Source organism: Ptychodera flava, chromosome 9 (genome assembly GCF_041260155.1).
Source record: "Ptychodera flava strain L36383 chromosome 9, AS_Pfla_20210202, whole genome shotgun sequence".
NCBI lineage: Eukaryota > Metazoa > Hemichordata > Enteropneusta > Ptychoderidae > Ptychodera > Ptychodera flava.
Genome location: NC_091936.1, coordinates 20,852,326 through 20,880,142, shown reverse-complemented (window position 1 = coordinate 20,880,142; position 27,817 = coordinate 20,852,326). Strand labels below are relative to the sequence as shown.

Sequence of the window (27,817 nt, the reverse complement as noted above, 5' to 3'; positions counted from 1 at the left end):
CGAGGGCGCTCCCTATGCCCGGAGCGCCCTCACAATGGATCTTCCAGTCTACCAAAAATTAAAAAAAATTCGCTCTCAAACACAACTTGTACGTAATTTTCAGACAGCGTTTGGTGCATTGTCAAGCGACAGCCGACTTACTGTACACTGATGCATAGTAAGTTAGGCGCGTGCGCAGTATGCGTGCTGCGCAAGACAACCCACCAAAAGCGCACAGCCCGAAAGCAATTTATTAACATTTACAATTGTTCTCAACTCACAGATTGTCAATGAACGATTGATAATGGATTATCACTGTTCTAAATTATAAACACTCGAATCATGTGAAAAAATTATCTCTACTTCCAGCATTTACTTCAGGTACAGTAAAGTTAAATATTTTTCTGGACTACTATTAGCAGTGTTACACCGTTCAAGTGCAGACGACGCACGATTTATAATAAAAACAGATATACTTATTGCCATTTATACTAAACTGATAACATCGTAAAGTGTTTAACTTTCAAGATTTCATTTCCCTTGTCCTTGACAATTTACTCAAAAAGGTCAACGTCCTTGACTCGATGTTTACATATATCTACAACCTCTCTTACAGTATCTACACCCTCCGCCAAAATACGCTTCCGTTACCCACAGTATGAGACAACTCGACACCGTGCACACTGATGACGTAGTGATGACGTCACAAGAAGCAGCTGGTCTGTCGATTAGTTATCACATCTAACCATCAAATAATGCCTTGATGCTACCTAAATTTGAGATTTCAATGTGCAAAGCAAGGCATAACAGTTTCAGGTAACCTTCTTTGCAGATAAACGAAAAAAAGTAGAAAATCGTACAGTTATTTACATTTATGTGCAATGCTCAGTGACACCCTATATTGACTCAATTAAACTTTATATGTAAATACCTTAACACACCAAGAAATAAATTGTATAGACAGGCTGGGTTAAAAAAAATCACAGCGTTCACAAAACGCTATAAGATGGCCGTTTCGCCGACGTCGACGGTTCGGCCACATATGAATTGATACAAATTACTACAACTGTATTAGCACATGCGCACTACGAGGTAAATCTACGAGAAGGGACTCAGCATAGGGTTGCAGATATACACTGAATTCTGCTTGATGTGCAACACTTTGGAGAAGCGGTGGCTAGTGTAACTTCTCAAGTAGGAGGAACTGTCGAGCACGCCGACGCCATCTTCCACTTTACCCATGATGAAGTACTTTGTTCCATCTGCACAACAGAAAGAGAGAGAAAAGAGTATTGTGACTACATCGGGTCTGAATAGGCTCACATCGAACTTTATAAAAATCTCGTTTCCTATTATTTCTACACATAATGTTCAATAGGGGGGTTTCACTCTGAACTAGAAAAGTCGTGTGTCTTCATTTTGGGCGCAACCTACTATTTCTGTTTCTCGGTATTTGATTTCTATATAAGAATGGACTTCATATAACTGTAAAAGTGGGTATTTCAAATGGATTTGAGATAAAATGCACCTCGGAGACAAATATTCGGACTCAATGCTTTTTTGTCTGCCACTTGTTGGTGCTAATTTTGAAGATCTAATATACGAGAGATTTTCGTCAGCGTATTTCGGTGAAAATCAAAAATTTTATTTTCCCCACATGGATGGCGGCCATTTTGAATTTCAAATATCGGTAAATGTTGGGTACTTTGTCCCTCCAATTCAAAGCCCTGCGCAGTGACCACTGATTTTCATTGTGACTTGTTAAGTTTGATGATGCAATTCACCGGTATTCCAGGTTGTGCACAATTGGTTTTGAGTTTATAAACATTATACTGACGTAGATAGTACTCTTGTCTTCGAAAATTGTCATTAGCAGGCTATATTTTAAGGAATTAAATTCCTTTTCGGAAACACACACAAATCCCAAATTATTACCTTCACATCTTTTCAGAATGGCAAAAGTACTCATTGTTTACCTGGAGAACAATTGACATTTAATTCTGTTGGACCCAAGATATGTTCTGTTGAATAGCGATATAAAAGCTAGTTATGATAGCAGTAGGGACACTGAACAATGGATTATTCTGCACTCTAAGGGTCTGCGATATCAAACTGTTTCGTCTTTTTTTTTCAAATTGTTCCCTAAAGGACACTATGCTTCGGTTAATGAAAAATCATAAACTAAGGCAACCCAAATAAAAGTTGTCAGCATTTTATGTTGATAGAACATAGTTATGGAATACCTGTTGAAATTCCGGGACAGAGGCATTCTCCGTTATATTTCATTTTAAGTATTGCGAGTCCAACAGAATCTGACTGGGTCATCTGCAAGCCGCCATGTTTGTACAAACCGTCGATCACCACTTTGATGCTGACGTAGCCATCGTCACCAGGGGTCAGCTGGGAAATCGTACCACTCAGCACTGAAACACAGAAAACAATTGAAAGCGTGAGCGCGATGGAAAGATCACGCTATTCAAATGTAGCACTGCGATGATTTGTTTTTATTTTATTAATGTTGGCACATGCCACATAAACTACAGCGTAGGCACTAGTCAGGGATTTTTCCTCTTCTGCCTTCGCTTACAGAGAGATGTACTCTCTATTAGATAAAGATTTATCTTATAGCTCGATACGTGTCACAATACAATGAGATTAACCTTTTGAATTGCAAAGACTGTCGTTTCACAGACTGATATATGTTATGGCCTACAAAATCCACATCGATAGAGGGCGACATTTTTAGCCAAATCTCTTGTGGTTATTTTCTCGTACTTCACGATTTGGTTGCGCCAGAATGTGGCTGTAGTATTCATTGCATTTTTTTCACTGTTGACGGAGACCCCCTCCAACTAATGTTCTAAAAACTTACCAAAATCGTTTCTGCAGTAGCTGTCGTGGAGATCTTTCTCAGGTTCGCAGTCTTCGCATTCTTCGAGTGCAAGGTCCGGTGGGCTTCGTTGTTCGTTAGGGACATCTGGACTTTGTTCTTCGCTTGGGACCTCGGGGGCTTCGGTTGGGGGAAGCACTATAATAATATCGAAAATCGTTCAATTTTCTTTTCGTTCGAATATCTCTAAGTTTGGCAGTTTACTAATTCACAGCACCAAATTAAAGCACACTAATTCCTACGATTAATTTGTGGCACCCACGCATCACAAGTATATTGGGAAGTGCACACATTGATATTTCACTTAGCTTGGGTGACAGTCTCCGCGGAAAAACGTGAATTACACGTCTAGTCATTGCATGATTATCTAGTGGAGAGGCTGCAAGCTGTGCTAAATGATATGTCAAAGTTCTAATAGGGGTCGTCGTCACACATCGCAACTTACCCTCATTGTTGGAACATACAGCTAGGCAGTCCTCCTGTCTGTCGAAATTATTGTCGTTTCCTAGGCATCCGCCGTACACGAACTTGACGCAGTCTTTAGTGGCTGGGTCCCAGCCCCACCTTGGGAAGTAACCTCTGCAGGGACCGGTCTCTAGAGGGTGCTCGCACTGGTTTGTCGGCATGTCTGTTGGAGGTAAAGCAAGCTGACTTGAATATACACAACATTGCAAATGACAGAAGTTCAAAACCAGATATGAACTGTAAATGCTCACGTGTTTCATTATATATTGAAGTTATGTGTAAATTTGAACCTTTGCCACATGTTTGCAACTTCATTGAAATTATTATGATCAACATAATGAACAATAATCACCGCCGATTAATTCTAAAAGGTCATGAAGTATACAAATATGTAATTAGCTGAAATAAAAATATTAAAGTAATTTTACTGCTCTTATTGTATCACCACTTTATCTAGCAAGTGTAATTACCGTTGGCCAAGTCCTTCAAGCCATATATGCCGAGCTGTGAAAGCTCATTAGATATGCAAATTATAAATAAGCTGACATGAAAATGTGAAATGACTTTCGATATTGTTTTGATCTAGTACCTGGTATAATCATCAATGTACATAGCATGTTTTGCCAACTTTGATCAAGTAAATCCCGGTATATATCCCTAATAAGCAAAGTTAATTAAATATGTAAATCAGGAAGTGGCTTTAGTAAAAATGCTTAGTGATTGTCATTAATGTTGTATCATGGTATCTGCAATATGTGTAGCAAATTTTGTCAACTTTGGTCAAGTCAGTTCAGACATATATCTCTAATTAGGAAAGTTCATTAAATATGCAAATTAGGAATTGGCTGACGAGAAAATGCTTGATGACTTTCAATAATATTGAATTATAGAGTCTTTAATATACATAGTAAGTTTCATCAATTTTGATCAAGTCCATTAAGATAAATATACCTAATTATGAAAATCCATTTAATATTAAAATTAGGTTTTGGCTGAAGTAAAAATGTCTTTTGACTTTCAATAATGTTATATCACAATATCTTTGATGTATATAGTAAGTTTCAACAACTACAATCAAGTTAATTCAGATATATATCCCTAATTGGGAAAGTTCATTAAATATGCAAATTCGGAATTGGCTGAAGTAAAAATGTTTAGTGACTTTCAAAAATGTTGTATCATAGTGGCTTCAATACATGTAGCAAGTTTCTTCAACTTTGGTCCAGTCATTTCAAATATACATTCCTAATTAACAAAGTTCATGAAATATGCAAATTAGGAATTGGCTGAAATTAAAACGCTTAAAGACTTTCAATAATGTTAAATCATAGTATCTTAATATACATACCAAGTTTGGTTAATTTTGATTAAGTCAAATCAGACATATATCCCTAGTTAGGAAAGTTCATTAAATATGCAAATTAGCATTTATCTTTCATGTCACCCTTAATGGTTCCCACTGCTGATATATCTTGGTGTGATCAACATTTGTAGCAAATCTCATCAAATTTTGTGTAGTTGTTTTTAATATATATCTATTTTTCTAAATCATTAATTATGCAAATGAGCAAAAAGTATGCAAGCCAGACCCACCAAAAACTAATCAGTTCTTGCCATTTGCTAACTGAATATATGTACCAGATTTGATTCTGATCTGATGAGCCGTTTTTGAGAAAATGGACCAACAACAGACAGACAGACAGACAGACAGACACACAGACGGACAGACAGACAGACAGACAGACATCGCTGCGACATATGCCCACGTGTGTAAACACGTGAGCAAAAAAATAGGTCACCAAGTGTCACGTCAGTATATGCGAATATTCTAATCACGATGATCAATGAATTCGAAATGAAATGTCATTCTTTGGATGTAAAAGCCAGCTATGATCCTTTGACGTTGAAATACTTGAATGGGTATCCATCTACAGCTAACTTATGACCAGGACACTGGCAACACGTTAAACATAAATTTGAAAGGACGGGAGATGTAATTTCCGATAATTTTACTCTTGTTTAATAGCATAGCACTTAGTATAAACTAGTATATCCCTTTAATCTGGTATAGCTGGTTACAATACCCAGTTTGTGACTTGTTTATGTATTGCCTGGATTACTGTCGCTGTTAATTGAATATAATACCTGACTTTCGATTCATTAATCGACGATAATAATGTTCTTGCAAGCTATGAGGTTGTGCTTATAATCCAAGTACACTGTATTTCAATATTCTCGAGGAGTAGACTTAAGATACTAAAAGAGTCAGAATTTCTACTTCTTTCCCTGTACCATAAAGGGATGGGGTTGGTTATGTGAACTTTAAGTCACACCATCTTACCTGGGCATGTAGCTCTGCACTGTTCATATTCGGCAAAGCGGTTTTCATTTCCCCCGCAGCCACCGTATGCCTGCACTTCACACGATCTCGTTTGCATGTTATACGTCCACACGGCCATGTACTGGTGACAGGTACCCTTGTCGAAGGGCATGTAGCAGGCGGCGTCCATACTACCGCCCTCACCGACACTGGCCGTAGTGGCTTCGTTTTCTGGACTTTCTGAGTCAGTGACGATTGCTTCAGTGGCTGGACGATCTGCAGAGGCAGCAGCAAAAATCAATGATATAGCGCCCTCACATATTGATTTAATTGTAAGTGTCACATAGTTCTGTTTTTTAATTGTTCCGTTACACGTTGACATGTAAATATATATATATATATATATGTATATGTATATATATATATATATATATATATATATATATATATATATATATATATATATATATATATATATATATATATATATATATATATATATATATATATATATATATATATATATATATATATATATATATATATATATGAATGACAGGCTCATCAGCTTTCTTATCCTGTTTCCGATGGCTAATAAAGACATGGGCTGGCCTTGTTACTAATCATTATGTTAAATTTGGTACGCGACGAACATAAGCTAGACACTTGACAAAATGAAACTTAACGCATTGTTTCCGTTCTGAACATGAAGAGATCTGCATAAAATCCGAGAAAAATTGTGCTAGAACCAATGGGCTCACACACAGTTCCTCTATCCATATAGAGGGACTGTGGCTCACAGAATTTTCATGGTGAACGTTACAATTTATTTTAAAAATGTAGAATGTTTGGACATGGTAAGCTTACATATGTCACAGTCACCTGTGGTCTATTCCGCTCTGCCATAGACGTGTGTACATATGCCTTCTTCTCAGGCATATGTACACACGTTTATGGGGCACATAGACGCAGAGCGGAATAGACCACAGGTGACTGTGCATAAGCTTATGTTCAGACATAGGGGTGGTGGCGGAAAAAAGCGCAAAGCAGTTATATAAACTATCATTGGTTTCTAGAGGTGAATTAGTTTTGTGAGTTACATGCTAGATGATGCGATTTTTGATTGGTAGTTATACATTCGGAAGAAATGCTACTTTTCCTATAACGTAAGTACATATATTCTGTATATTGCGACTTTCAGTCGTAGCATTTCAGCATGTTCGGGGGTTCGAGTTGTGTGCAGAAATACCATATGGTTAGACGAAGCCTTCAGCAAATCGTTCTAAATTTGAGTTGAAATCGGCAAAACATCTTCAATAAAACCGCCACACCTGTGGGTTCGTACACCAGATGTGGATGATGACTATAAACGATTTACGACAATGGCGCCATGAAGTGGAGAAGTACTCCCTTCCGCCATTTTGTTCGGCAACGCGATCACATTTCCGCTTCCGGTGATGAACAACTCACCTATTACTGAAAGAGCGTACAAAACAGCCAGACTGCCTGCCGAGTTTGCAGCGATGCACAGATAATTGCCGCTCATCTCCTTCTGGGCACTCGAGAAATGCAGCACTCCCTTCTCGGAAACTGTCGAAGAAAATTGAAAGTACTTTAACGTCTCGACGGAAAGAGTCGATTTTGTCGAGCAGGCAGCACCTGGGGCGCCGGTTGGGCGTGACATTCTCATCAGGCAAACGCCAAGCGGATTTCAGCTTGGTTCTTGAGGTTTAACAGGAAAATATCACGTTTTCGTAAATATATTGGGAGCATGTCTCTTGTGCTATTAATTCATGATATACCATCGAAAAATGAATAATGAATCACTCCGGTTTCCCTGTTGTGCTATCAACATTTGAAATTCATGGAATCGCACCACACATTTTTCATACTGTTCTTATCATACTGTATTTTAGTGTGAGAATTAATTGGATGGACGACAATTAGTAAAAACACACGCTTAATTAATGCCAATTAGCGGCAGAATGAATCGATCGTGAGATTCTAATAAAATTAATAAAAGAATAAATTATTCATCCGGTTCAGCTCTTAAATACATGGACTCCATCTAAAGAGCTCGAAATGAAATTATATTGCATAATCTAGAAAGCACGACTCTCTCTCTCTCTCTCTCTCTCTCTCTCTCTCTCTCTCTCTCTCTCTCTCTCTCTCTCTCTCTCTCTGGAATATGTCATTAAGAGAAGCGAGTCATTTACATAAATGAACTGACTCAATCGTGTTAACTAAAGATATCTCCAAATCATAAAGCTGATGGTTGATGAAATATGAAAAATCTTACGAGCTCACATCTAACATGTAACCCTTATGAGACATTTTAATCGCCATGGCAACTCTGTTAAAGTTTACAATAGCCGCATGTAGAATATTGTACAACAGTTTAATGTTTGACTTACCAAATATATTGTCATATGTCTGACCGGGGTACATAATCAAGTCGTCCTTCTTCCAAAGGATGGCGGGTTCTGGGTCAGCCTGGACATTGCACTCAATGTTCGTTGCATCACCGACGTACGCTACTACCTCGCCTGGGGGTTCAACAAGAACCGGTGGCGCTGTAATAGATGAAACAGGGGGAAATAAATAAATAAATAAATAAATAAAAATGAATGAATGAATATATATATATATATATATATATATATATATATATATATATATATATATATATATATATATACATGTATGTATATATATATATTTATAGATATATACACACACATGTACACATACATACATACATACATACATACATACATACATACATACATACATACACACACACATGTACACATACATACATACATACATACATACATACATACATACATACATACATACATACATACATACATACATACATACATACATACATACATACATACATACATCATGTCCTGATATGTTCGGTGTTAATGCGCTAATTGATGGCTGATTTTATATTCTGCAAAATCATTAATTTATGCATTATCACAAATAGTATGTGATGTACATGTTCAAGTACACCATCCTATGATGACACCTAAAAAAACACTAGCCAGTATTTATGTCAAGAATTTTGCAAAATGCTGTGAAGCACAAGCGTCGATAATTGCCACCACGTCAAAATTATACTCTCAATGACCTTTGACACAAAAGTCTTGAATTTTCTCTCACGTCACCTTTAGGGAACACTTTAAGTTATTCTCAAGTACCGAACGCTTTTCAACTTATCCCGAGGGAAAATTAGAAACCGTTCACCGTATCAACTGAAAGCTTAGGATCAGAAAAAATCAAATGATCTGCCATTTTCCGAAAACTTATGCTTCAAAACCACACTTGTATTATGTAAATGGCAATATTTTTCGATTTCTTTTTTAAAAAACAAGCAAATAAAAAAAGGTGAACCATCTTTAAATCTTCGAAATTTACTTCTGAAAATGTACAATTCGCTAACAATGGTTGAACTTGACATCTCATTGCATTATAAACATCCATCACTGCACAATGCAGATTTATAAGTTATTGGTGGGACAGTCTCGGCATTTTGCTTAGCCTTTTCGCGTATTTATTGCCTTGTTTTCGTTCACGTGGGCCGTTTAAATTGATATTGTTACAATCAAGGTGGTAAGCGCGAAAGTTTTCTAATCTTACAGTTTTAATAATTATCTTTCATACTATAATTTAGACAAAGTTTAGGATCACCGTGTGAATGTATGTACATTAACAGCAGGGTAGTGATGCTTTCGATAAAGCTTGAAACGAACATCGCAGTCTCTACGGCGCATTATTCTACCTCGTCAGTTGAGGGCGTGCGAGCTGTGAACCTCATGTAAGTATACATTGCGGTGATAGCTTGCACTATTTCATTTACAAAAGTTGGTATCAGGTAATATGTCTCGAGAGGAGTTTACTTCTACATTCGCGATGCAAATGATTTTGGTCCGTCCATCTACCACGGCGGGATAACTTCACTTTCGGTGAAAACAACTGACCCGGTCACAGTGAGAAAACGCTACACATAGACATGTGCTTTGTCCCTGCCTTCGGACACACCCTCCATCACAGTTAACGCAACAATAGCCAGGCTGTCAAACATTTTTTATCAGTGGGGGAAAGCAGGATAACGCCTGTCTAAGTTGAGTCAAAGTCGCTGATTTACCGACCAACCTGAGTAGGGAAGCCACTGTTGGCTTTTGGGTAAAATATCTGTTTGTAAACAGAAAGGCTGGGTCAAACATTCGCGACAGACGTAATTTGTCTTTTAATCCTAGCCCACGCAAGAAGATTGTTTACCGATTCCGTACAACGTTACATTGACCCCTGAATACGTACCAAGCGGTATGACTCAAGCAAAAACCTGGCCAAACAGCTGTCGTAGAACAACGGGACGTTGTCACCGTATCATCGCTTTGCAACTGATTTACAGTAAATCCGCACACATGCTAATGCTTGTCGATACCATGTGTCCGTTGTTTGATTGGTTGCTTGGCATGTTGAAAATGTGATGAATTAATTTACCTCTGTAAATTTTTTTGCAAATAGAAAGAGCTCAATACGATGGAAATTCATGATCCGACAACAGCCTACTATGTGTCAACAAGAAAACCAATTTAATTTGGATGCGCTCATATATTCAGTTGTCTATTACACAAAACGCCATTAAAGACGCTATAAAAACACTTTTATTAACTCTCGTTATCCTGAGCCAGTTTCTGACACATGACGTTTAATAGCAAAATAAAATGGAAGCTTTCGGATTGAGAATCCGATTCATAACCTTTGTATTACACATCTGTACATTTGCATCTAAATCTCATTAATTTTCAAAGGCGGAATCCGTCACGCCTGGCAGAACCCTGGCAAGGGCACTTGAGAACCGTGCTGAGCCGATTGTCTGTGAAGTAAACGTGCGCGGACGACAGATATAAAATGTTGGCTGGCAGGGGTTCTCCAAGGACAAGGCGGTAAATCGAGCAGTTTTCATTTTTAATGCCGCGTTCGAGGAGAAATTATTCTGCAACAATCGCACCTGAGACCGATCACGTGATGTCATTAACATAGTGATTTGCATATTCGGCGCAAAGTGCACGTCTTCGAGTGTGGCTTTGGACGTCCACTGAAAACGATATATAGCCGGTGTCGTGATGCATAACTTAGCTTACGAAATCCCCTCGAATTAGCTTTTAGCGAGCCCTACAAAAATATTTACATCTTTTTCAGAAAACAATGGAGATAACGCAGAGAAGGGCGGCCATCTTGAATTTCAATCGCCAATTTTAATGCAGACTGGAAAAAAGAGACACTGAAAACTTTTAATCTCGGCTGCATCTCTACTTTAAAGGCGTAAAACTATGCAGATAAAAACAGATATGCTGATCTGAAAGCTTTTTGCATTTTGTTTGTCGTCTCATTTTAATGCTCTTAATGACGTGATCTGAAGAGGAAATCTAGTTAACATTGTTCATAAAATTTTAAAGTTGTAATGGCCAATTTGTTACCATGGAACAGTGATGTCGCGAGATGAACGTTTATGTGATCATGTGTGATCATTAGTTAAAATGATTTTTTATTCCAGTTTTCTATCGTATTCGCATTGTTAAGACACACAGCGCGTAGCTAGTTCGAGTGGGAATACAAAGCGCCATCAAGAAGTTTTGAGACGACGCGATTTCTGCAGTTTTCATCAAAGTAATCAAACTTCCATCATGTTGAACGCTTCTTACCTGGTTCGCCACCATCTTCCTTCTCGTCTCCCGGGAACCCTGTGTCATTATCATCTTCACCGATTCCAGATGTATTTACTGGTGGGAAATCTGTCGAGAGAAGCTCAGTCTCGCCGTCATCAGAGGGAATGTACTCTTCGTCGGACTCATCATCTTCTTCCCACTCATCATCACTGTATTCTTCATCTTCATCTTCATCTTCATCTTCCTCCCCAACGCCAGGGAATACCCATCCTTGCCCTTCATCCATCGGGGAGTCTGTAGACAGGGGAGTGTCCGTCGCACCATCTGTCGAATGGATAAAGGTGCATGTATGCGTTCATCAAAATTGTCGAATTACCCAGAACCTTAAAGGGCGCATGTCGTCAGATGTGCGTGCCCATTTTTTATTTACAAACAAGCGTTGCATTTTACCCACAAAACATTAGGATTTTCCTATCAGAGTCACTGTGTCCGTAATTTGTGTCTTTGGCGAAATTGAATTTCAAGCGACAGTACTTTTGATAAAATGTCGGGCAGTCGAAGTCCAGTTGTTGTTGCAAACTCGCAAGGGAGTCTGTGCCTCCAAAATGGGACAAGATACATGTTACTCTTCTGTTACTCTGACTCGGTCAATGATTTTCTCCCAAAGTGATGCTACAGTATTTATAATATTTGTCCGGATCAAAAAGTGAATTACCTCGTTTGCATCTCAAACATTTCAAAATCACCTTTCCAAACATTTTACCTCATTCAAACTTTATAAAACGAATTGTTTTTATAAACATTTCGTAGTATGTAAATGTCAATAGTTGGAGTCATTTGTTTTCAAGAATGTCTTTCGCATGCTACGTGAACACAAAAGCTAAAATTGTCAGAATCCAACAGGTGACTGAAGAGAATGTGTATAATTACATCACATTTTGAAATTCCGCAATGGTGTCTAAGGTGTGGTGTTGTTGGTCTCAATCAAAATCTGACTGATCTATTTTTTTTTCGTCAACGCATACACACGTCCATTCACCATCTCCCATAGTTTTACTCAACTCAATATTGGGGCTAAGGTTTAGAGAAAGAAACATCAATGAATTCTTGTATTTATTACTGGAGTGAAAATAGCGGATACTTGGTTGCCAATGGGTCAGTAAAAAACCACACGTCAGTTTTCGTAAATAAAAGGGAAGTGTCGACGGCATTATACTAGACATTGATTTGGAAAGAAACATGACGAATAAAAACAAAACGTGAACATTTATAACTTGTAAAACAATATCGGTATCATTTTCAGGCACGCCTAAGGAAAAAAGTCTTCTGATTCTCATGACGGTACGAAAATTTTGACCTCTTGCCGGTTTTATCGACACACATTGAAAGCCGTGCATAATGATTTCATGACAGGGCAACTATAGCTGCTGGTGCAAGCTGACACTCAGTGTCAACGGATTATGGCTGAATATTAATGAAATCAAATGTTTACGATTCAATGTGTAGCGAGGGACTTAAAGTCGGTCATGTCGGAGGTGGATGATATCAGATTATTATTTTCGGACAGTTTTCATTTTCTCTGCTTTTATCCTTACTTATTAATCCAGGTTGATTGGATAGCTGTCAATATCAAAATATTGCGTAAGCACAGAAATATTTCGAGACTTTTAAAGAAACCCTACGAATACATTACGAACCAAGGTATCTTATGTTTTATTTTTGGTTTATTTGAAGCCATACGGTCGATGTTTTTGATGAGTACTGCTAGATCTTCGAACCACTCAAAGAATCTCTCGATACAATAGTTGGTTGCCGCTGCCTTTTAAATTAACACGTCGGTGTCTATATTTTGAAAGCACAGCCCTGAGCGAGACATGAAGCAAATGGTTTCTAAAACGTCTTTCTCCTTTGCAAGCAATCCTCTGGGATAGATCAACCTGCCAAGCGAAACATGGAAATCACATTCCCCTTTGAGCGATAGGGAGGCTAGGCTGTTCATCACGTGACTTGAGGACGAAACCTAGCTGATCTTTGGAGGCTGCAAGGTGATGACGCCGCTATATTCGATGCAGTTGTAATCTGCGTGTACTGTGGATATAGTGTCGACATTGAGATGAACGTTGAAATGTGAAATACCCGAGTCATTAAATTATTTGTGGGTTTCAGTATCTGTCGCCGAAATATGAAATCTAGGCCTAAGTAAATTGACATAAACAGCGGAAACGAGATGCCAGTGGTTTGTGACATTTGGTTTTCGATAAATTCATACGCAGCTGCAATACCTGCCAAATAGTCACGCCGAGGAGGGTACACTCGCTGCCGTTCACTGCATCGCCTCAAAAGCGCTGATTTTACGATGCCAAAGGACTAATATAAACGAATAATATTTGATAAGATCACCATTTCCTGACCCGAAAATGTCAAATACACTCACTGGCTTGATTTTTTGTAATTAATTTAGAGTTGAAAATTCCTTGCCATACGTATCGTCGACTTGCATGCCGCGAGGGCCTCAAGCACGACGGATCTTCATAAATATGCATGATGGTATCAAAAATTGGGCGCTACCGTCTTGATCGCAAAGGGCACGGTTTCATGACAAGATATGTAAATTCTGCTAGATTTATTTCGCACTGCGACGATTTTTGTTCGACAAATAAAAGACGGAAACACCAAAAACAGTGCACACAACAAAAGAAGTTAAAATTACAAAAGCTTAACTACGGGCAAACGTGACTGCGAAAAAGAGTGCGGTAAATTTTCGTTGCTGTGTCAAGACGTCGATATCATTTAATTTAACAAAGAACGCAGCTATTTTTTGAATAATCATACGATTTCAGCGGTTTCTATTGGCTTGTGAATTCACCATATCCAAAAATGCAATTCTTGGAGTATGATAAAGAATTAAGGCATTTGAATTGGGTCATTGTCGTGTCGATTATACAGTGCAAGGTACAAGGTAAGGCACACACACATACGAGATGAAAGCAGCCTCTTCCCGGTCAACGACGTGCATCTGGCATCATTTGCACACCCGACATCATGTTTAATTTGCAATTTGGAAAGAAATTGGCGATTCATAATTTGTATTGGCACAGATCAAGGAACAGACATGTCTTGAATTGATAAACCATACATCGTCTGGAAACCGCAAAATTCAGTAGTTTCAACGGACTCATAAATTGATCAAGATTTATTACTCAGTTGTCTGACGGTCCATGCGTGGAAACCTTAAAAAATGGCATGCTAAAATATAATCTCCGTTGAGGAAAACATTATCGGATTGAATTTTGACTTTCAAATTTTTCAGAGAAAGAAGGTTCGTATCATGTACTGCAGACAAGATCCTTGCTGAGTACCCCGATGATCAATTCTCAGGCTTACATCTGATACAACAACTGCATAAATTATTTCGGTTCTGGCTTTTTGAAACATGCGCACTGAAGGAGCGTTCGACATGCATTCCTGCTCGGCTTTGATTTTAGCTCTCTGCAGGTCGACCTCAGTTCTCTCGGCTCCTTTTATAACACGTTTCCCCGAGTTACGGATGTCATGGTGTGGTGAAAGAAAGCCACCGCAGATGAATGTTTTTGAAATTTTTCTGACAATCATCTTTGCAAAGCACCCTTTGCACAAAATGTATGAGAAAGCAATTTTCCTCGAATAGCTGTAGTGCCGCGGTGCATCCCGTGGGGGATATTCACGACATCATGGAATGTACCTTTTCGACAATAATAAAACGTGACTGGCTTACAAATTTCTCAGAAGACTAGGTTCTCTTGATAGCTACTTGATATCTCCGCAGAGAAACAGAACACGCATGCCATTTGCGTCACTTACGATGGACGAACAGACACGCTAGCCAACACAAAATCACGCAATCAGCCCTGAATTCTGAAACGTAACATTTTACCGGGGACAACTGAGTACAATATTTCCAAAATTGTCTGAAATCTTGAATTTTTGGTTGTGAAAGTCGGGAGAATCCCTGATTTTCGAACTCTGTGACTCCCTCCCTTCGGCATGCGTGTTGTTTCAATGAAACATATAGCACAAAAGATACAAATAGTTTCAAGACATTCCGAGTTTTCGATTGTTTCCACTTCGTTTCCAGTTCTTAATAGAGTCTAAAAATGTCTGGAAAGTTGAGAGTACCGACGGACCAACATCCGCTTTTGACAGACTGGCCTTAACGAAAAAAAATATCAGGTTAGTTTTTGTTATGGCATGAAAAAAATGCAAACTTTTGTTTTCTGAACTCAAGGAGTCGTTTCACATGACATCTGAAAAGCATTGTGTAAAATCAGTGAACGCAAATTCCTTTCCATGCAGAGTTCTAAAATCGTATGGGCGCTGAAACATAGCACGTGGAGAAATATTGATGAACTGCCAATTGTGAGTATGGATGCCCAACCATTTGGAGGTGAATCACCTGGTTGTGACCTCCCGTTATGGATAACCTATTCTTTGTTCGCCTAGATTATGATTGTCTGTTGATCCCGTTAGCCATAGGTGGTCGCTAGGAACACTTGATTGTACCATACGAATCCCACTAACTCTCGCTAACGTTTAATGGGGTATCAACGAGTGTGTTGTATCATTAGTGAGTATCCAATCGTGGTAAACTGATGCCGTATTACAGATCGCAATTTGTGGCTCACGAAGGACCTAAAACTGTTGGTGACGTGTGCAAAGAAACTGGCATTTAATTTAGTGTGATCTTTAACCCCTTTCCTGCCAAGTTCATCTTTCACCATCATCAGTTCGTTAAAACTAGTGAAGCACAATATGTTCCATTTGGTGCATTTTAACAAAAAATTGAACATTTGAAGGTCCCTGAAATCACAGACACTGTAAACATGATTTTTATGGACTAAAGCTATTGGAACTGACCAAGCCAAATGGTTTAGTGTTCGTTTAAATCTGCATGCATGGATGTAGGCAATTTGTATAGGGTTGTGCACCACTTTATGAGCAAGTGTAATATAAGGCATAAGGAAATTGCTTCAGTTTAATCGACGGGACATATTTACGATCGGATCCCAAATGTCTTCTACACGCCTTTCAAAGGCAATAATTCTTAGCCAAGCGTGCATATAGCTGAACAATTGAATACGCAATAACGATCCTTACGCGTATTTGTCGTGTCGAAGTCCTTTCAATGTTTGTATTATCAAACGGAGCCGAAAAACAAACGTTCAAGAAATAAGATGTTGCCATGTCGTCTGTCGAAGTATAACTTTACTTTTCTCGTTACACGTATATTGGGATTGCTGATGTCTATCGTAAAAGAATAGGCAACTTTGTTCTTTACGCAATCCGACATATTGCCGGAAAAAAATCCCGAAAATTGCGGGTATCGGGACTTTACAAACACGATGTCGAAAGCGAGGCTGACGAATGATGAATATGCGATGGAGTTGTCATAGAAACGTCCTACAGGGCAACTTCAAGAGTTTAATAAACTGGAAAAGGAGCAATTGACTGATCACGCATTGGGAGGGTACAGAGCGGCCTCAGGACTTTCAAAACACCATGGGCGATATTGGAGAAATATACATAACTTATAGTTATTTATTTATTTATTCATTTATTCATTCCTTCATTCAATCAAGGTAGAGCGCCAGCGGGTACATGGTATTCACGACATCTTGCAGAATTACGTTGCTCAAAGCATTAAAGATACCGAAGATAGTATTTTCGCAATGCCAACAAAAATTATTCACGCCTTCAGTCATTTTCTTTTAAATCAAATCACCCATTGGTGTTACTTTTAGCATTTAAATTATCCGTTGGATTTTGCAGGCAAAGTGCTGACCCTGTAAAATGGTGCGGTTTATGTATATTTAAGATATTGCAAATGGGAGTTGCGTGAAGATGGCGACCAAAGATGGCGGCTGCCGACTAAACCTGAATTTGCTTTTTACTGATGACGTAACGTTTTCTAGGGAAGCACACGAGACGACCCGGAGATATGGTGCATTTAAATTACCGTAGGTATTGTGACCGTGTCAATATACACACGCGCGGATTTCCTGATATGTCTTAAAATATTACATCCTCTTTTCAGTGAAATATTATTTTAATGATAAAGAGTTCACACTCACCATCTGTCAGCGGATCACAAGGTACCATGGCTATGGTTAGCTCCAGCTCGCAGGCATGTGCATCCATGTAGCACTTGTTGGAGTAGGTGTTACCATCGTTTCCGCACACGGGTTGGTAGATATCGGGACATTGGGTGTTGCACAGGCACACGGGATGGGTCAGCAGTGAGATGCAAGTTTGACCCTGCTTAGGGCAACGGTAACCGAGACACGGGTCTGCAAAAGAATGGAACGTCAGGTTGGATATCGTGTGAGCCGAAGTAATAATGTTTATAATTCCTGTCACATTCATATACAAACAGGATCGATAGGATGCTTTTGTTTCCATATTGTACCTAAGATTGCGTAAGTTAGGTTTTTGATTTGAATAACCTGCAAAGTGACTGAGTTCGAATAAAATATAATTACGCATTTCAAGTGAAACAACACTTTCTATGTTGAACCCGCGGCGCCGACACTAAACGTTCTCGCACTTCGAAAAAATAGCATATGAACTACCCATCTTTTGTAGATTCCTTTCGATAATCAGGCAAACATGAAAAGGTTCAAGACCAATCAACCATATTTCTTTGTGACGTGTTTACAGAAAATGTTCACGTTTTTATATTACGTGTACTTGAATATAAGTTTCCCTTGACAACAAAAGTTCAGACAAAATGGCACACTTTACTTTTCAATAATGTATGTAAACGCCATTGTGTGACTTTAACCTACAGGTGAACAAAGTTACGAGGTGAGAGGGTTAAATTTATTTCATATTGAAACTAAAATGGGCTCACGACACCCAGTTCGCCGTTTAATTCGTATTTGACGAGTTCAAGGGGTAGTACAAGAGGTGCATTCCCCCCTTTATAACTGTCCTGAGAGGGTTCAAATCTGCTCCAATATAGTGATTGCATCTTTACAGGCAATGTCGAAAAACTTAGAGTCACCATTCCTCTACTTAAGGGGACCGTGACAAGACGCTGGCTTGAGACATAATTTTTTGTCAAGTTTGTATTATTGTTTGAAGATTCGGCTGGCTGTTGTGTCAGGCTGCGGGTATTCTAACAAAATGCTAAAAGAGTGATCGACGAAAGATGCCTCCACAAACCATGCCGACACTCAGTGCAGATGAGGACAATGATAACCAGGACTGCTGATGAATTTACGGCCTGCACAATAGCAAAGTGTACACAGAGGCCATTGCAATGGCACAGTAAGTGAGGCTATCCAAAACTCTCCTTGATGTGTTCACTCAGACATTTTTTGCTAAAGGCTTTTTCAAATTTATCAGTTTTCTTAACAATTTTTAACTTACAATTTAAGTTCAGGATTATTTGTTGAAACTATGCCCCAAAATCATTGATTATGTTTAAAATTCAAGAGTAAATTGAATGAGAAGTCGATGTTTGGAGGTGTAGTGCTAAAAATTGCACACTTGTCAAGATAAAGTTATCAGCAACTAAGATGGTCTCATCATACCACCTGTCAGACATGCAAATTTCCTTTGTTACGAACATTGAAAAAAATCAATACCCTTTCTTTTGCCAACACAGATGCAACTTATTCCCTTAGTTTCCTTATTGTGTATGGCTGTCAAAAATCTATGTCGACAAAATTACAAAATTGTTATCTCCTCCGCGGAAAAGGGGTTGATCTTCTCATTATTCACAGTGAGAAATCAGAAAATTATGATTATCAGAACTATGTTGCCAGAACTTTGAAATATGGACCGAGCTATTCTGTATACAGAAGAAATTTGCTTCAGTTCAGTGAATAATCTCCGTGTGTACAGATCATGGAGAATTGTGGGTAGCCTCACTTACTATGAATGGTCCTCACTGTGTCCATTGGTGTCACATGAGTTCATATTTGACAGGAATGTTTTCAAGGCATTTCCCTCTTCTATGTAATATGACTGCCAACAACTAGTGCCAATGTCCTTTTAAAGATAGAAATGAGCCTCGCAGACAGGTATCCAGACTCTCAAATGTGTCAACACTCTGCAAATCGCTACTTGTGTGTACTTATTTTTAAATTTGTCAAGCAAGGACGTTTAGCCAATTTTTTTTAATGAAAATCGAAAATCCAATTTTCGCTAGAGAGTTAAATATAGAGATGTCGGCCATTTTGAATTTCGAAAACCGGTAACGTCAAGGTAATTTATTTTTCTGTTACCAACATTCTCTAGGTAACCTCTGGCTTTTAATTTTTTGTTGATTTAAAATAGAATGGGCCAACATTTCCTTGAGGAACGTTAATTAATAGTTTACTTTCAGTTTCGAAACGCGTGAAAAGGGAATATTTTATCGCTATTCCGAAAGGAAACAAATCGCAGTTTTGTTCATAAGTGTCGCTTGTATGTGCGGCATTTCAATATCGCACTGGCTATAGATGGCAATTTCCACCGCCGTTACGTTCCTACTTGTCGCCGTTACTTTATTTCTCGATAGTTTGTGTACATTATTCTCCGCTCAGGTAGGGATGAATGTCGTCTGCCCGTCAGCTTGAGGATTTCAACGTACGTCATGAAACCAAACACAATATCTTTATTCAAATTAATCCTTTACACGGAAAGCAGAGACTGATCTATGAAAAGATTCCAGCTTTGCATAGACTAAATACGTACATGCACAGAGTTATTGTCAATTTTGAAAGGTATTTGATGAAAATGTCAGCAAGATTTCGTAAGACAGATCGAAGGAAACATTCAAATGTGATTTACGATCTGTACCTTCTTCTTCTTCAAAGATCTTTGGTACTGACTGAATCATCTTATTTAGCCAGAACTACAGAGACTACAATAGCCAAACGTGGTGCAGTGGCATGCGCCAATATAATAATTTAGTCACGAGGCATTGACAACCCAGTATACTCGATTCGGGAAAGAACATAAAGGTCTGTTAGAGCTAAAGACGTCACCTGTCATGCCAGCAGGTCAAGTACCTTTGCGCGACCTGCAGTTTTCCGCAGCGCAACAGAGACACGCGCTAACCTGAATATACGAAGAACATATGACCTACGGAATCTGATAAAATGGATAGATTCTTGAGAGTTTTCAATGAGAGTGGCAAGCTGCTGGAGACAACGGAGTTTGAATAGTCTCGCGGCACCAATTGAAAAACTTATCGACGCTGTTGCCTATCCCCTTGATTGCCTTTACACAGTAATGCGATTTTGAGAATCGAACACGAGATGGAGACAGTCGACTGTATGGAATAAGACGTATCCCTTTAAGCAGCCGTGTGTATCTCAAATCACGGCGAATATCTCGGCGGCGTCGATAATGGCAATTTGATAAGTTAATCTCTTGCAACTTGGAAAGATAAAATCATAGGAGAAGGCGGATTAAGTCAATAGTTTCTGTCCCCGCTTTCATCAAGCACACTGAAATCGTTTAGATATCATCCCGAATTCGATTCTGAATGTCTATATATTTTTTTGCAATTTATCATTTACATTTTCAGAACCTTTTATGATTGGTACAGGGTAACATTTGAATCTAAAACTGGACTGACTTCGTCGCGAGGGCAAGCGAACTTATACACTCGTCATCATAGCAATTCCGTAGCATGGATAAATGTGCCTTTTGGAAACTGCGCATGTGCATCCGATTACACCGGTGGCTTACCAGTGTAGTCCCCTGATCTTACGTTTCAATACACTGAACTCTCCAAGCACCAGTGGACAGGAAAGGCCATCAATCTCGAGCCTTCGCCTCTTCAGACACTTGCAATTCGGAAGTGTACAGCAAAACAACCGTGACCTTTAAGCTATCACTCGTAAAACAAATGAACATCAACACGCCCACTCAAAACCCACGACCATGAACATTATACAGAAATATAAGCTTAAGTATTGTCTCGACGTAAACAACGCGTACCTTGTTGGGGCTCTACACAGGATGTTCCCCCACATCCGTTCAGGCAGCACTTTTTGTCGTCTTCGCAGTCTGTGTCGTATATGCACATGTTTGAACATTGTCCAAAGTCCGTCATCAATGGACAGTGGCCAGCTTTATATCCAGAAATCTGCACACCCGTTCCCAACACTGAAAAATAGAGTAAAACAGAACATAGTCGCAATATCTTTTAAAATTTTAAAAGTGTAAAGTTTAAAAATGTTTGTGTAAATCACAAAAATGAAAAATGTTGTTGTTAACAAAGTGATAGAGCGTCATGAAATGTGGGTCTTATAACCTAGGACCGCCGTTGAAGGTCATGGTCTTCTGTCTTTGCGGTGTTAACATAAAAACGTGTCTTTAGAAAGCAACTTCTTGCAAGCGCAACATACATAGATTCATACATACATACACACATACATATATACATACATAGATACATACATAGATACATACATAGACACATACATACATACAGACAAACAGACAGACAGACAGACGGACGGACGGACAGACATAGATAAACATTTTAAAGACGCACACGGAACAAGGACAGACACACACATGCATGTACGCGCGCACACATGTATGTGTGTGTGTGTGTGTGTGTGTGTGTGTGTGTGTGTATATATATATATATATATATATATCGAAGTATACAGATGTCCTCGAGGGAAATTACAGTGCACAATGTAAAAACAAGAGCGTTATAAATAAACAGATTACTTCAAGTACAAAGTAATGAAATCTATTACTTAAGTTTCATGCATCTTGCAATCCTCAGATAGAGTGAAAGGATTTCTAGCTCGACACTCTGGCTATCAATGCTGACAAATCTACACTGTTAAACAAACGCTCTGAGTTGGTTTCAAAATGTCGCCACCAAAACAAATATTATTTATCGAATTTTAACACTACCTACAAATAGAATGGTTCGTCCCAATCATATATGTAAGAGTGTCGAGCTAGAAATCCTTCACTCTATCTGAGGATTGCAAGATGCATGAAACTTAAGTAATAGATTTCATTACTTTGTACTTGAAGTAATCTGTTTATTTATATATATATATATCAAACCGTACTCTCTGTGCCGAAGTTCAAAGGTTGCCATAAAGCCATTATGGTGATAACCAGGAGGGCACACACACACACACACACACACTATATATATATATATATATATATATATATAATATATATATATATATATATATATATATATATATATATATATATATATATATATATATATATATATATATATATATATATATATACAGTATATATATATATATATATATATATATATACAAAATATATATATATATATATATATCACTGTGTCTGTGTCTGTGTCTGTGTCTGTGTATTTGTATATGTGTATGCTTGACACCACATAGATTTCCAGTAGTGGCTGGCTACAAAATAAAGCTGACGCCATTCACAGTCATGCAGGTCGACTCAATCTGCTTATCCTAATTAAGAGATTGCCAGTTGCCCTGTCGGCGTTTTTACTGAAACCTTTGTTATCCCTGTGTCAATCACACCTATACAGAATTCGCTGTTCAACTTCCCAGAGGCATGCTAAGACGCCTCGTGTTCGATTTTCACAATTTCATCGCAGCCTGTGCATGTTTAATCTGCCGACGGTACACATAGTAATCGTCTATTTGTCTGTTATTCAAGGCAAGTCGTTGCTGGCTATGTATGAACACCGTCTGCATGTTGCAGTATAATTGGGAAACGTACAATATTACAGCCCCGACAATTCAGAATGCTACGGCAGGGTATACTTACAGAGCTAACGTCTTTGAGACCTCAAACCACCTGAGCAGAGGGACAATTGATAAATTGTTCCTTGGAATTGCAGCCTCGTCTTTCCTTGATTTGGAATTTTTCCCCAAATGCCTAAGAATCTGCATGCCGCAACTTTGCGCGCATAAATCTTTTTTTTTTTTTAGTCTCGGTGCCCTATTACTGACATTGTTCTCATTGGACCATTGCATAGTGAAACGTTTGCTATGATGTTATTAAGAAAATTTACAGGTTTTGTATGGGAAAATCTGAGGAACACTATATTTTAAATGTCCACACAGCACAGAGGAAAAATAATGATTATGATATCTACATTGTTGGTGACTGGCCCAAAAAATGAAAAATTTTCAAGAGCAGTTGAATTAAGACGCAGTTTGAGTCGACCTGTCATGGACTTTGTGCAGCGATGTTTTTTCGATTTTGACTTTCAAAGCTATCATATTCTGTCCTAAATTGCCTGAGAAATCCAACGCTGGTGGAAAAAACGATCTTTTAATAATCTGAGAATAGCAACGAGAGTGATTTTGCTCTCCTGCGGTACTGGATAAAACTGGATCTCATTCCAAATTGGAGTGCGATGCAGGTTTGCCGCAGCGAAGCCCCTATAATTCCCTCTCAAATGAGACTCCCTGCTCGTCACGAACAACCTCGGAATGATATCGAAAAACTGTGTTATTGAGGGCTTGAGGAGAAATCATTGCCTTGTTCATCTTGGATAACCGTGATTATCGTAAGGGATCACAGACTCTGCCGCAGTCATTACGACCTCGTCCCAGACACACGCTGTTATGGAATATTTGACGAAGCTAAACTGGATGAAGGATAGAGGCGCGGAACTAAAATTATCTTGGAAAATAGCAGCTCGAATTTAAAACATGGATGGGTCGGTTGAGGGAGAGGTTAAGCTGTTAGTACAAAATATCTTTTGAAAGATGTTCATGTAGATAATTGTATATTCGAGATAGGCTGAGCGTATATATATATATATATATATATATATATATATATATATAATATATATATATATATATATATATATAAACATATATAAACATATATATAAACATAATTTATATGTACATCTGTACAGATGAGACTGTAAAACCTCAAAACTCTGCTTACATACAGGCGTAAAAATTGAGAACCTATTAGAGAACCACAGTCCCTCCAGTGGAGGGACTGTGAGAGAACCATGCACCTGAGGGGAGCATCAATATTTTGACAACAAGCTTTCGGCGGCGGGTAAACAACATTAAATCTTATTCTTCTTTCAATACGCTACTTGGTCATAAATAACAGGAAGTCTCGCGATACAACAAAATATGACCGACAAAAATTATATAACAATTCGCCTCTAATTTCCTTTCCGTGACGTCATTGCAGTGCGGGTTAGGGGAAGTCAAGGGTGCAAAAGCTGAATGGGCACTTTGGCATGGACCAATCAATGCAAAGCAAACAAATCAAAGGCGCTGCGCAGAACAAGAGCGCGATAACGAACGGTCGTGTGGCGTCTCTGCGCGATGTAAGGCGCCCAGTGGCACGTCGAAAACCGAAATTATTCACTGACGAATTTGCTTTGTGTATATCGCAAATCAAGTTTAACCGAGAACACTTCTATGAGGTGCAGTGTTATTTGACGACGTCAGATATTAAAATCGATGTGTGATTGCACGCCAGCTGGTGGTCTGTCTGCGTCGTGTAAAGATGGCCTCCCTCAAATGCCATTTGTTTTTCTTAAGTAGGCTAATCAAGCACCTTGAGAACCTCACGTGTCTTTTGTAGATACATTATATCTGCCTTGTAAACTTAAATATACCCTTTTACGGCTTTGAGCTTGCGCATAGATGCCCCGCAGTGGTACAGCAATCCACCCGGCCGAATGAGGGAGTCTGCAATAATAGGCATCATAGAAAACGAAACTTCAAACGTTTGCAAACGTTTTGCTCAAACTTATGTAAACTATTCTCGTTTATAATCAATCAGGAATTAAAAAATCAGATGTTATTGAGCGAAGCAGTAGACAAGATTTTATCTCTAATTTACAGGTTATTGGTTTTAAAGAGCCGTTGCTATTCACCTTAATTTTCGATTTAAAAACCAACCAACAAGATGATGGTAAGTTACATTGCTCTACAGATATTTCAAAATGTCTACCACAAACCGTCGACCACAAAAGAATTGCATATCCTTTTCAGAGTTCTACAATCCGTCTTGACGACGAAATCTATACCATGAACTTTCTATTGCGTTCCCTGGTACACAATTTTCGAGGCGTGTATTTTTCGAGTTGCCCGTGATAATCATAGGCAGTAGTAGCGAGAGTGCGCGCGCAGTCGTAATTATTGCTTTACCGAGTTATCAAGTGGCAAAATAACTCAGTGCCGCAGCACAACAAATCTGAAGTCAGCTGCGGTGCGGCGCGATTTGAATGATGCCCATTCCTCGCGATGGCTACTCTTCATTTCCCAATTTTTCAGCTATCCCGTCATCGATGAATATATAATTGCTGGCCATCAGCATTACGCATGGTGTCATTTCTATGACAGTTTTATTGCGCGTTTATCGATCTGACGTTTTCTTAACAAAATGGCTTTTCAAGTGTCTTTGACGTTATCGTAGCGCTCTAAGTGCATGGGAAGAGTAAATTACGGTAGATTCGTATGGATGAGGCAGTAGGAGGCCATTGACGTCACAACTTATTTTTCAAAATATCAAGGAAGACTCGGCAAGTTATCATAAATTTTGAGAGATTACACGGCGAAGAGACAGACACTGCAGACAGATAGACAGACATACAGACAGACGGACGGACAGACGGACGGACGGACGGGGAACGGAGGGACGGACGGACAGACAGACAGACAGACAGACAGACAGACAGACAGACAGACAGACAGACAGACAGACAGACAGACAGACAGACAGACGGACGGACGGACAGGGGACGGAGGGACTGAGGGACGGACAGAAAGACAGACAGACAGTCTGGTAGGCGGGCAAAAAAGACTGGGTCCAGCGATCATATACGAGACCTCATATGCAGGGATTCGCTGTGAAAATATATGCACTTGACAACCATACCTGCAATTACCTAGCTATGCCCTTCCCGAGGAAAACGATCACCATAATTAAGTCTGATGTTACGAGTTCTGATGATGCCATTTACGTGTGTTAAGTGGACGTCTGACGAATTTAAACAGACAAGCGCTCGGAATACCTGAGATTTCCAGGGATACCGAAGACACGAATCGCCATTAACTCTGGCCAATGTCTGCCAACGACAACGTCATGTACGACAAACCTGCTGATGTAAGATAAAAGTGTACGTCGGTCGCATTCACGAATACACGATGAGACCGCTTTGAATATTCCTGCTTGGCTATTTAATGTGGCAAGACAGAAAGACTCTCTGATCCCGTGCGTGAATATGGACTAAACACAGGCCTATTTTAGTTCCATTCTCTACTTTGTGGAACCTAGCAATCAATGCGGATCATAACCAGTTATTTCACAATATGCTATCGATCTTTTCGGTGATTTCCATTACGAAAAATTAAATCGCCAATTGTTTTTTTATTCAAGAGATTAGAATTCGGTAATTATAGCGACTGCAACGATGGCAAATAAGAACTAATTTTGAAGGGAGATGTCGGGTATATTAAACTCTTCTCCGTATTCGGTGTACATTGTCGCGCTTGTACGATGCACAGATTAACGGTGGGCATGCATCGACACTGGGTTATCGATTCAAAGCCCGCAGAAGTGAGTGATAAACAAATTAGCGCTGAGATTGAATAGTTTGATGGATTGGTATATCTATTTAACATATTATTGACATAAAACAAGCTTCCGCAAATCGGGAAAACCTTGCAGAAATCAAAATGACTTTCTCAAAGCACTGTCGCGTTACCGTGCAACTTACCTGGCGTTGAGTAAACGCGGTGGCAAATGAAAACCAGAAAGCACACGCTCAAAGTCAACCTCCTTTGCTCCATTTTCTGTCGTCAGATCAGGGTAGATCCAGTACACACGCGTATGATGCGGTTTTTATCGAACGGTCTCTATCGAGCTCGTCCGCAGCAGTGACTGTACGGAATCGGACGAAATCTCGTCACCTCTTTTCAGTGGGCTCTTTCTGACGACACAGGAAGTTGCCCGAGATAGGACGTGTGGAACTTAATCCCGCGGAATTCTCGGAAAGGGTGGAAGGGTGTGGGTCTCCGACAGCTTCTCCGCTGCTCACTGTAACGCGATGATCCGCCGACGCCTTCCCCGTGTTCAACTCTGGAAATGATGATGTCATGTCCTTTCGACTCGCTCGTACCACGCATACAAATTAGCCCAAGCCTCAACATACATTAACCATGCGCCAGCTGTTTATAAGTCTATTTTTGTTATTTAGAAGAGCAGCGTTTATTTTTCGTAATGTTTTAAGTTGAATTGAAATTCTGTGATTTCTCATAACATTTGTTTACGCCGGCACAGACATTACACATTACGTAAAATTCACATGTTTGACGTCTGAAAATTAGCATCTTACTTCTTCTAGTTGGACTTTGCTCCGATCGAATAATTATTTGTTCAGTCATCGACAGAGCGCTTACAAAGTCGTCTTTTAAAATTGTTTATCCACAAGCATAATTGAATATGTGGCAGGTTGTGCAAAAGCTG

General features: G+C 39.1%; 1 protein-coding gene across 1 annotated transcript; it reads right to left on the bottom strand.

Annotated features, from left to right (window-relative positions):
• Positions 1–86: 86 nt before the first annotated feature.
• On the bottom strand, positions 87–27,745 carry LOC139140309 (WAP, Kazal, immunoglobulin, Kunitz and NTR domain-containing protein 1-like). Its single transcript, XM_070709466.1, has 11 exons — positions 27,069–27,745; positions 21,314–21,481; positions 17,449–17,664; positions 11,378–11,665; positions 8,069–8,227; positions 7,125–7,244; positions 5,676–5,930; positions 3,315–3,497; positions 2,852–3,007; positions 2,223–2,402; positions 87–1,241 (listed from the first exon to the last, which is right to left on the bottom strand). The coding sequence occupies exons 1-11, from the start codon at positions 27,139–27,141 to the stop codon at positions 1,078–1,080; spliced, it is 1,962 nt and encodes a 653-aa protein (XP_070565567.1). The 5' UTR covers positions 27,142–27,745; the 3' UTR covers positions 87–1,077.
• Positions 27,746–27,817: the final 72 nt, after the last annotated feature.

Coding starts and splice junctions, on each gene's coding strand:
- LOC139140309 (XM_070709466.1), bottom strand. CDS start 27,141: ATGGAGCAAAGGAGGTTGACTTTGAGCGTGTGCTTTCTGGTTTTCATT. Junction 7,245..8,068: donor GACATATGACAATATATTTG/GTAAGTCAAACA, acceptor TTTCTTCGACAG/TTTCCGAGAAGGGAGTGCTG. Junction 1,242..2,222: donor CTGTCCCGGAATTTCAACAG/GTATTCCATAAC, acceptor TCTGTTGTGCAG/ATGGAACAAAGTACTTCATC.